At 33.2% G+C, this 12,491-nt stretch overlaps 1 protein-coding gene and 1 long non-coding RNA gene across 5 annotated transcripts in view; one reads left to right on the plus strand and one right to left on the minus strand.

Annotated features, from left to right (window-relative positions):
- IA-2 (tyrosine phosphatase IA-2) overlaps positions 1 to 12,491 on the plus strand; it is a 174,449-nt gene that overhangs the window by 128,531 nt on the left and 33,427 nt on the right. For all 4 annotated transcript variants that reach the window (XM_067047475.1, XM_067047477.1, XM_067047476.1 and 1 more), the window contains exons 5-7: positions 496 to 627; positions 6,667 to 6,748; positions 10,503 to 10,590. In XM_067047475.1, coding sequence (XP_066903576.1) covers positions 496 to 627; positions 6,667 to 6,748; positions 10,503 to 10,590 — 302 coding nt within the window. The remainder of the gene's footprint in view (positions 1 to 495; positions 628 to 6,666; positions 6,749 to 10,502; positions 10,591 to 12,491) is intronic.
- Positions 1 to 12,491, minus strand: part of LOC136795776 (uncharacterized) — a 117,051-nt gene that overhangs the window by 99,559 nt on the left and 5,001 nt on the right. The gene's annotated exons all lie outside the window — the stretch shown is intronic.

A 12,491-nucleotide genomic window follows, 5' to 3' on the forward strand; every position in this document is an offset into this window, starting at 1 on the left:
TTTTATTTTAGTATGTATGAGATCATTCATCAATATTACCTATTGCCCACAACTGTGTGGCAGATTGTAATATCTATCAATAAATAAATCTATCAAATAAAAAAAAAAAAAAAGACGCTGGAAACTTATAAAGGTAGTTCACGTGAGCTGAAAGTACCATCTTCTGTTTTATTGTGTTAAATAAAAATATATGATCTGTATTTTTTTTAGTATTTACATAAATTATCAGTTTTACAACATAATAAATCCAACCATAGACTAAAGATATTTTGAAGTTATCGATTACATACACAAAGACCTAACTTCAGGCCAAATCATAATTGCTCAAAGCAACCAAAAACAATTAATAATTTAAATGTTACCGTTACTAGTCTAAACCCATTTTTAACCAAATTAACACAATAAGAGTCTTTATGGAGTCAGTTTAAAACTGTATGACCTATAAATAATATGTGTAAAATTATGAAAAAAATGATTGTACATTAACTCTTTCAGACACTCACTGGACGAGGAAGATCTGGGAGTGCTGGAGGCAGAGCTCCAGAAGCTGATAGAACGTGGGTACGGATGGAGCCACCCTCACTCCCAGTGCATTCTCCAAGGACTCCTCTACGACTTCCAGGAGGGGTAGGTATAATCAGAGTATAAACAACAACCGCTAATGTATTTCAATGATTTATAGATTTTTTTTTCATATCCCGAAGGCAATACATTTTTAAATATACTATAAAGTAGCTTATTTTCGTAGGAATCTAGATCATAAGTTCTATGATTCTAAGACAAAATAAATTCTCAAAATGTTGATTTCTAGTTATTAGGATAGACCTTTTTGGAAATATCTCAGAAAGTGTTAAAAGTACAGATGTCTGCCAGGAATAAAATTGAAGCTAGATAATTTGCTATAAAGTAGTTTACTACACGTATCTTCGTAAAGGTACTAGTTTTCATGATATTTGAATATGAATATGAATTTTGCACATGAAATTTTGTCCAAATCAATTTCAACAGGTGATAAATCTGTGGTAATCTTAAAAAGGTGATAAAGCTGTGATAAATCAGGTGGTAATTCTTCTAGCGTGCCATCTTGAGCCTCTCATGAACATCGCAGGAGAAAGTGAGGTGGCGATCAAGTGTGACTGCCAGGTGTAGGAAGGAGATCATAACACAAAAAAAGGCAAATCTTCCCCGCTGGACCTACCCCATAACACCCCCCCCCCCCCATAAGATACTAAGACCCCCACGGAGCGACGGTTCTATGACACTTTTGAGATATTAGCTTAAAACGGGAAGAGGAAACTTTAAGATAAATAAAGATTGCTTGATTAAACATAATCTTAAACCATCTTATAATGCCATACGGCAAACGAAGATATCATGTAAATTTGTATATATATATATATAATGTATTGTATTATATATTTGTATTCTGTAACCATATATAAAAATACAGAGGTTGGAAAATAAAAAAAAAAACTTAATCTTAAGGTCTCCTCTTCTCGTTTTAAGCGAATATTTGAAAAGTGATATAGGACCGTCGCTCCCTGGGATTCTTAGTGGGATTTAAAAACAAAAAAAAAAAAAGGATTCTTAGTGGGACGGTGAGATTGTGACGTGTTGTACGTAGATCAACCTACTCGCTATTACTGTCTGAAAAGTCATATAAGCAAGGGCGAGGGGTGTCTCCCACCAAGGCCGGGAGTGGAGGGTGGGTTTTATGGGCTACCCCTACGAAGATAGTGTAATACTTTATAGCACATTAAACTAGCTTTAATTTGAGTGCTGGCAGACATCTGTACTTATAACAGCAGCACACGCAGAACCTGAGCAAACTCATCAATTTTGATTAGTAATTATATATAGTTTTTATTGAAGTAATAAAAAATTGGGGTGAAATAACTGCCTTTTTCACCCCGGCTCTTGTACTATAAGGATCTTGATGGGTGAGACCTCGTGCACTATGCAGGATGTATCACAGTAGATTTTAAAGAACAGAATTAATTGTATTTATATTTTTTTATTAATTTTACTTATCCGTATATCTTCTTTGAATTACTCTTAATTAGATTGCTAGGACAAATAATTAATTATTTAATATGAAAATTCAATTCAATTATAATTCTAAAACCAGCAAAGTTATTTCCAATTTTTTTAACTAACCAGTTCTGAAATTAGATCAGATATCAATTATCTCTAATCTTCTTCCTGCGGGCACATTTATAGGTTGTGTTAGGTGGCAGGTAACAATGACCTTTTTTGTTTGTATTTTTATTAAATTAAAATTAGGTGATAGAAATGGTTAAGAATGTTTTGAAAAATAATATTCTAATTCTAAAACAGACCATTTTAAGTACAAAGTAAAGCAAATACAGCCATTTAATTTCTGCTATCGTTAAAAAAGACCAAACAAATAAAACAATAGTGCATTATTAATAGTCAAACTACGATGTAAACAAACTATTATTTGTTTTATTACTTTGATTATTATTTAACTATTATTTTGAAGCAACCATCATATCTACCGTCAATAAATCAATCAAATCCATCGAAACTATATACATGCAGTTGATTTTTTTTTTTAAATTTAAAAAATTGTATTGCTGATTATTCTTGGATTTACGAGCTATCACAACTTAAGCAAAGATATGTACATAATTTTATTATTTAATTGTTAGTTTTTTTTTAATTTACCCCTTCTAATGGAAACCTGTTTATAGCGAACAAAATTATCTTCCCCGGAGATGTCCGTTAAAGCTTCATTATACTTTTAAAACGGTCTATTTTTATACCTTTTTCATTAATATATCTACGTAAAAAAAAATTTATATATAAAACAATTTAAGTTATAATTTTCATACACAATTGATATATTACGTTTGAAACATTCGAGAAGTAAAGATGTTTTGTTTTTAGATGATGAAATAAAATTTATTAACAAACACGATTGTTATTAAGAACAGTGTTTGGAAAGCTTATATTTTAAATACGATGATGTAAAATAATATTATGTTTTACCGTACATCACCCTCCCCATTGAAAATATTATTTAAATTATTCCTCAGCTCAGTATAATCGGCCTTTAATCCAAACATTTCACCATTTGCATATTCAAGCAGTCTAGAACAAGCAGCCGGATCGATTCTGCTCCCTTCCAACACATATATTCGGCACACTTCAACAAAACTGATGACTGATAGTGTCCAAGCGTGAGTTCTATACAGGAGGCCTCTGTCACGTCAGCCTCTTTCGAGAATAGAACAGGTCTCAGTTCTAGTGCTGAATAGAAAACTGATTTTTTTTTTATTTTAAATATTTGCTTCAGACAGATTTGTGTAATGTCAGTAATCCGAACTGGTGTTAAAAAAAAAGTTACTTTTTTTGAGAAACATCAGCAAGAAATAATTTTTTTTTTCGAATAAAAGAGCACATGTGTAAAGGACATTTTTAACTTCGTGTTTTATTGTAATCACCGTGAAAATCAAAAGAAGAAATTCCATATCTAGTAATCTAATTCCTATGAAAGTATTCATAATATATTTTGTTGGAATTATAATAATAATAACGAAGGCTTAACGAACCCGGAGGTTTGATGCCGATACCACCAAACGCTCTCTGCATACATCCTTCCAGCGATTCCCCTCCAAACCCAATTCCACCAAATCAGTTTTAACGCAATCCTCCCATCTACGTTTCGGTCTACCCCTCGGACGTTTACCCGTTGGTTCAGTGCTTATTAACATTTTAGGGATCCGCTCGTCACCAAGCCCTACAACCTTACACGCCCATCTTATACGCCGCAATGCTACAACTTGAATTAAATTTACCGGGTGTAGTTCCCTTAATTCAGCGTTGTGTAACCTTCTAAATTCTCCCGTTAATTCATCCTTTTTCGGTCCGAATATTTTTTGCAATACTTTATTTTCGAAAACCCTAAGCCGCTGTTCATCCCTTAGTGTAAGAGGCCACGTCTTACATCCATAAAGGACAGTAAGAATGATAATAGTTTTGTAAATTCTAATTGGAATTATAAATACATAATATTATAGTATAAATCATTTTATTCAGTAAAACTAATTTAATTAATAGTAGAAATATGTACAATTCAAATTTTGTTGGTGATCTTATTTTTTTATCACGTTTTAAATAAATTCATGCAAAGAATATTTTTTTATTTTTACCTTTTTTTTACTTACAAATGAACAGTCTTACAATTTTAACAAATTCATTGCTTAGCATCACTGGCCACCCAAAATACGGCACGTGACCAGTGATGTAATGAGACTCAAGCACCTGGCGGAAGGTAAATGGAAAGAGAGGAAGATTATGAGAGAGTCATCATTTTTCCAAATACTTTCCGTAATCCGAACACCAAAATATTCTAAATAAGTCTCCGCTTTACACAACCGATTTATCACACTTTTTTCCGATTTTCTCAAATACGATTTTAACTATTTTGATAAAACTAGGTATATTTATGTACAATGTAAAGTTCGTGTTGTGTTAGTTAAAGTGTTCTTTAATATCAGCTAGATGTTACACTCGTTGAAATAGTTTGATAAGACTTAAATACTAAATTTGCAAAACGGCTTAATCTAAAGCATCACTAATAGTGTTGGACAAATATGGATAATAAAAAATGGACAAATATGAACTATGAAAGGCTTTGAAACTGATATTTTATACCGTTAGACCGCCAACGATTTTTAAAAAAATAATATTTAAATTATAAAAACTAATTTATAAGAATTTAAAGGAAAGTGACGAAAAGAAACAAAAGATCTTTTCTAAAAAGAGTTGGTTTACTGGCGGGCATATGAGGAGTGCGTTTTTCTGTTATGCCAGTCTGATATATGTGTTCGTTAGTTTTTTAATTTCACTTAAACAATATAATAGCATTTATAGGATTACAACATACAACCATTCTTAGTATTTAGTATTCTTAGTATTACATTGAATAAATGCTTAAGAGCATAAGAAAATTTTAAATAAATTGTTATATTTCTGCCATACTTTTTCAAAAGAAAAATGTTAAATTTTATTTTTAAAAAAAAAACATTATTAAATGTACGTTTCTAAAAACTGTTGAAATTGGAATAAGTCAATTTTTCAAGAGAAAGGCTCATTGGGAAAATTAGTACAGAAAAATATTATCGAAGTGAATAATATTGGAATATATATTCTGTATCGAGCCAGAATTAATTTGAATTCATATTAATATTTTATCGGGCTCTAACCACCATCCATGGAACCAACATTATGCAGATGACCTTTAATACTTCCCCGATGCGACATAAAATCCACTATCAATAGCATTAACACAGGTACAGCTGGCAAAAGAGAATAGTAAGGGGATTAGCCACTAGCCTTCCTCTCTATTGGCTTTAGGGAGCTAGTATATGGTGGACTGTCTGGTGGGCTCGAGATGAGACTGATGAACTGCATCATTAGGTTCGCCTTTGAAGTCACAAAGCGGACCTCTGGCTATTTGCATGGAGGGTTCAAGAGGTTTTATCCTACTCTCCGCTTAATAATCTTCCATTGATGCTTGATCAGCTTATCCTACAATCCTCTGCCTACTCTTTAAAGGCAACATCCCAACTTATCAATTAAAAGGATTATACCCAGTTAGCAAATAACTCATTATAGGCACTAACTCCTTCTGGAATCACTTACTTGCTTAGGTTATAATCCCTTACGTAGGTTCTAACCCTCCAAACAAGTGTGACGCTTAACCTAAATACTCCTTTATTTTCCTCAGTCCCACGTCCCATTTATCTAGTAGCGGATATCTAACATCCTTGAATGCTTCATTTCAAATGATGTTTTGTGAATGTGAGAGACTTGTCCAGAGTTAAATCCCGGTAGTCTACAAACCATAACCAAGAAATAAGGGCTGAGTTAATGGAAATGTGATGGAATTGATTTTCAACTTCTATTTTAAGCAATATTTTTTTTAATTTCCCTATAGACGATTAGCTATTGTATTTGTTCGATGATATTAAGTCCACAGAGCTGTATCATCCCCTTCAAAACCCAAGACCCAGAGGATCCGATTCACCACAATCCTCCTGCCTACGTCTCGGAAGTTCATTCCTAATTTTAGCACTCGACCTTAATCAAGTGATTCATTCACAACATAACAGGCTTTAATGGCTTTACGATACCTTTCTTTTTTTTTTGTAAAATACGAATAAATAAATTAAATAAAGGAGGTTACGAAAAATAAAAATTACGATACCTTTTCTAACCGGTTTGACGGTATTACTTGAATAATTATATAGGTATTATATAAGTGATTCAATTTCGTTTCTCAAAGTTTATATGAATCAATTGTTTATTTGCTGAACCAATTAATTAATACTGACGAACTGAACAAGGAATTTTTAACTAGGAAACGAATTCGAATTCATTTAGACGAACCTTTTCACAAAAGCAAATTGGAAAATTGACGGGAAGTGTTGTTGATTGAGTAGCAAACGGATATTTTGTATCAATCCAACAATCAACCGTCCACTCCGCAAAGGGAAAATCAAATTGGTCCAAACTGAAAAAAAAATGCTAACGAACCATCAGACGTAAAGTTTGGATACAAGTATTTAAATTTTTTTACAATAATTAGAAGCACTTTTTGTAACTATAGGAAATCTGAATAACAGAATTATTTTCCAGTATGCCCCTGGATGAGCTGGAATGTGACCATCTGAAGGAACCAGAGCTGGAGGCAGCCCTCAACTTACCATCGGAGGAAGAGGTTAGTGCATGTATTGTAGAAATCAGGTAGCATAAGTAAAGTAAATAATTGGCTTAGCGTTGGTGACGATAGAAACAAGGCTTGCCGAATAGGATACCACTGCAAAATAAAACTATATAACAAACTATATATAGAGTAGCTTTTTAATTACTTCTTATTACTGAAAACATACTTTTTCAGCTAACCATAATACAATAAACAAAAAAATTTAACAATGTGCTTCATCATGTATCATTTAGTAATATCAGATAGTTAAAAAAAAATCTTACTTATTTACAACTGTATAATACAATATATAAATGTAATAGATGTTTGAGAACACATGATAGTTAATCTCGGGAAGGAACCACCCAATAGTGTTAATTCAATCATTGCTTTAAATTAAAAGATCTCTTAGCCATCTTTTTTCAGACGCCTCGAAGGATAATCATGGATGCTTAATGATGAAAGATTAAGAACTAATGGGTTCGGGTTGGTAAAGATTCGGGAATGAAAGGTGGTATATCCCTTTTGAGTCAAATCTGCAACGAATGGGATGTTGAGGTCATTATGGATGAGTTTATTTGTGATGTAATAAGAAGTATCAAGTAAGGATTGGATGCGGGAGGAATTTGATGATTTGGTGGAGACCCAAAGCGCAATTCCGGTTGTCCAAATAGGTCGGATTATCATTGTATTTAAGAGTTTTTTCGAGTAAATGGGAAGCTTAGATTTGCCAAGTATGTGCAGTAGTAATCAGAATCTACAAGCGGTTTCTTGTCGCTTCAGTCTATTATAGTGATTCAAATTAAGTCTCTTGTCAAGATGGAGCGAATCTGTTGAACGGGCTTTAGTGGGATAATAAAAAAAAAAAAAAAAAAAAGATGCAGCAGGACAGGAAAGCAGAGGTTTACGACGGAGAGTAAAGATGATCCAATGGAATTTGTTAGGATTTAGTTTGATTCTCCAGTTGTGACAAGATTTTAATAAGGAAATGGAAAATCAGAGAAAATCTTCGCAAAAGGCGCTATTTTTAATTCCTCCAAGCTATAATTATCAGAGTCATCAATTTTGACTCTTAATTGTATATAGTTTTAATTAAAGTAATCAAATATTGCGGTGGAATAACTTTTTCCCCCCTGGCTCTTGGACTAAAGTTGTTGCCGGTCCCATCGGACTGAAACTAGTTCTAAGAACAAAAATAATTAAAACTGAATTGAATGATCTGTCGCTGTTTCGAATCAAATAAAAATATAAGTTGAACTATTAAAGTTTATATTAGCGAATCTCTCAAGATCATAACACCAAAAATAATTAGCACGGAATCTTCCATTCCAGCCCCGCCCCCGGAACTCCTGTGATAAGATGAAGGGTTATTTTTTCAATAAAACATTTATACAACTAAACTCTAGTAAAATATATAACCTTCCATAATTATGGACAATAAGTATCCGCGTTCAAAGTATTCATTTATACCTTCTATAAATAAAAAAAAATGTAAATGATAACATTAATAATAATAAAATAAAAACAAATATCATAAGCCTCAATAAAAATATAATCGACATAATAAAGACTAATTAAATAATAATCAAATAATTTATACAGGATATAAAGAAAATTAAATTTAGGTAACAATAAAATAAATAAATACATTCGCACTTATAAAAGCTAGCTAGTAAAGAAGTATTTGAAAATAATATTTCCTATATTTCCTAATACATTGTAAAATTATCTAAAACTAGGAATAGGCGCAGTTGGAGGATGAACCTAAAGGTTAGGAGTGAATGCGAACCACATCACTTCCGTGCAGAACCATTGCTCAAGAAATGATAGTTCCTTCCCAAGTACCATTATAAGACTTTACTAATACAGATTTGTTTTGTTTATAAACTTCGATTTAGTTTCGACAACTCATGGCTTCATAAATAAAATTAAATGAAATAATAAATTGATAAGATTCATGGATATATAAATAACTCAATATAAAGGGCATAAGTGATTATCGATTTGGGGTTATTCGTAGCCGGTTGACGGTGGACTAATGGTGTCCATTTTGTCTCCCTGCCATATGATGAATGATAACCGATAACTGAGATGGAATTATCGATGGTTTCCGTATCAAGAAGAGTAGCAGCATGTAATTATCGAGATAGCAGTGTCACTCATCATGGCACTCCTTTCTAATTCTAGTCATTTACTAAAAGACAGATAGAATCTGAAGGTTACCAACTTATTCGCACATGACATCACATCACATGAAATATTAAAGTGACATTATCTAATTCTCACTGATGATATATAAATCCGAATGAAAGTAGTCATTTCAACTGACACTTTTTGATGTGTAGTAATAACAGTTTAAACTTGAGTAGAATTCTCGCTTTTTCGTCCTAGTCGGAGTCAAGGCATCACCAGATAATTCGGAATATATAAAAGAAAAACTCTAATATTAATAGATCTCACATATTACGCAAAAAATAAAATGAAATATAAAAATTAATACATAGGTAATACGTATATTGATACATGATGAAGTTAAATTTATTAAACCAATTTAAAAAAAGAATCTTAAGATACGAGTGATTAAATTTAAGTGTATGAATGATCTTTATTTTTAAGGCAATCCAGAGCGAAGGTGATGTTTTCCTGATTATCTATAGGCTACCAACCTATTGTAACCATGCTGGGGGGTGAAGTTTTTGTGGGACCGCCACTCAATGAAAAAAGTCAACGCCCCCAGGCCGGATTCGAATTAGCGCCGCCCACAGATATCAGAACAATAGGCCTAAGCGACTGAGCATTTTTCCTTGTTTTATTTATGTCTCAGGTTAAGCCAGAGACCCGGTTAAGTAGGTTTTTACTATACTACATACATTAACAGCTACTGTACCTATCACTTAATATTTTAATACAACCCCAGTACACATTATTTATTTATTTATACAATCACCTTCGGGCACCAAAACTACCCTGGACAACCCTGGACGTTTAGCAGCAAATCTTCATCTGCTCACCCCCTGCCTCCATGTCATCAACCCACCTCAGGTGAGGAGTTACTTTTTCCCTCCGACAATTAGTACAGCAGCCTTCTTGTAAGGTGATCCACCGGCATCCTTTCCACCATTCGAAGCCATCAGATTCTTGATGACCATCTCCCACTAAATCGGATTGGCTACACTTCTCCATTAACTCCAGATTTTTCTGAATTCCCATAATTCCGATTCTCTTTTTAGACTATATACCATACGAAGGGCCTTCCACACCTTAATATTCTTTTTATTTTCTTGGGTCAGAACCCACGTTTCATTACCATATGTAACAACAGTCCAGACAATTTGTCGGTATATTATAAGCTTGGCTTCGAGGCAGCGATGTCGGAAAAAAAGTACTCTTTGGAGTGCATGTAAGCACCTACTTTCAGCCGCCAACTTTGCTCTTATTTATATATAGTAATTTTTAATTGATGACTAGTTGTTAATTAGTTATATGATAACTAACTGACCCTAGATATTTAAAAATTTTCCCATTATCGAATGCTTGGCCATATGCTGCAATCAGGTTTCTTTTGTCTTCCTCAGTACTGTTTATCTGCTAAAAACTATCTGTTTAAAACTGTTAATAACTATTTTATAAAATTAAACACCAAACACCAAACTCAAACACCGTGAAACCGATTGCTTTAAGCCTTTTCTCTGTCAAAGAGTGTTAAGCTATGAATTTATATTTCATCATTTCCAACAACAATAATTATTATAATAAATTTTTGTTACAGTTGGCATACATCAGGTTCACCCCAAGCGCTGGGGATCCACAGTCGGATTTCGCGGACGAAGTTTACATTCCTCACCCCGGAGATGAAGGTGAGCTGTCGAATTATATAAAAATTATCCAAATTAAATTATACAAATTTTACTAGTTATAACATCTAGAGAAAAATCAAGGCTGCAATTTAAAGGTCTTCCCAGAGCAATTTGTACAACGATTATGTTTTCATAGAGCAACATGAAACAAATCTATAGATAAATATATGTTCATTTCTTTTTCGCTATCATAAAGGAAAATAATTGCTTTGATCTTCTACAAAAAATAAATAAATAATCATTATAAATTATCAACAGTCGTGCACAGAATACTCCAAAATTTTAATAAGTTCTAATCCTGATTTGAAAAGAAATGAATATGGTTTATAAAATATTAAATGATTTTCGATAATTTCAAGAAGATGGAAAGCCGTTTTAACAGTATTTACGCGCGGTCAATTAAGTCAAGAATCCATCCACAAAGTTTTATTGACCAAACAGCATTCGTTTCAGCATTGACGCTTGAAGCGTTGATTCCGACGCAGACGACATCGGATTCAACACTTCAAGCGTTAATGCTAAATCGGCTCTCACTCATGCTCAAGATGCTGCAGCCACCATTACTGATGTGCTCATGCTGAACGGGATTAGGGTGAACCCTACTAAGCCGGACGCCATCGTGATGTTGAAGAAGGGAAAGAAGCCACTATATATCAACCGCAAGGTTGTCCTGCGGATCTCCACTTCCATCCTCTACCTGGGAGACACACTGGATTGTCACCTCAGCTTCTCCAACCAAAAGAACTGGGAGGTGGTACGGCACTGTCCCATTGGTAAATGTACTCACCGAGGGAAGGGATTTGGGCTCTGCAGTCTGAATTCAATAAAATGAATAAAAATTACCAGCAGAGCGGCCCCTTCCCGCTAAATGAAATAAAGTGCAAATGTAACCGCTATACACAGCGGACTTCTACCCAATCCTTAAAATGCCTTCGGGTAGAAAAATATATATATAAGTTACAATCAGCTGTTTCTTTGATGTTAGCTGACTGAGTAGATCAACTGATCGAATGAATATAAAGAGATGTACTGAACACAATAAACCCAGTATTCTACTGCAGTCCATGCATGTCAGATCTTACTCCTTCTTCTCTTTTTTAACATTTTGCTATCGCTGATACTTAAGTTATATATATAAGTTACGGTATGAGTCAGCTGTTATTTCGATATCAGCTGACTGAGGGGATCAGCTGATCGAACGTATATAAGAGATGTACCGAATACAATAAAGCCAGTGTTTTACAACAGTTCAAGGGAGTTAGATCTTATTCCTTCTTCTCTTTTTTGACATTTTGCTTTCGCCAATACTTAACTTATATATATACATATACATATTCTTTTGAAGGGTAAGAAATTTCTGTTTTCTTAAAGAAATATCTTTTTTTCAATATTCATAAAGAAATAATCCCGAGCATTACATCCCGCGCTCCAATGCAGACGTGACGTCATCCACCACACGATAACATAGATAGATAGTAGAATGGAAGGTTCATGTCCATGTTTGGGATTCAGTTAGAAGTGGATGATTAAAATGTTTGATATTAAGAAACTTTTTAGTGATCGTCGATGATGATTTGTCGGTAGTCATAAGATTTTCAGTTCGGTTTGTTAAAATTCGTATTTTGAATTTCCGAAGTTCTGTTTTTAGTTCTTTAATCAATTTAGTAACCCTTTATCTGTTCAGTGTCTAGTCATGTACGACTTCGATCTTATTAATTATACCTTAATAATTAACAAATAATTATACCTCTAAAATTAAGGTATTGAGATTTTATCTATCCCTATTCCACACAATATTTTTAATGTTACATTATGAGCATAGCACAACTTTCAATAATCACCCTGTCCCCAATTTTTTTTATAGATTTTTCGTCTTGAATTGAAGTTATCGCTTATATATA

The sequence above is a fragment of the Halyomorpha halys genome, unplaced genomic scaffold (assembly GCF_000696795.3).
Source record: "Halyomorpha halys isolate HHAL.00 unplaced genomic scaffold, Hhal_1.1 Scaffold482.1, whole genome shotgun sequence".
Classification (NCBI taxonomy): Eukaryota; Metazoa; Arthropoda; class Insecta; order Hemiptera; family Pentatomidae; genus Halyomorpha; species Halyomorpha halys.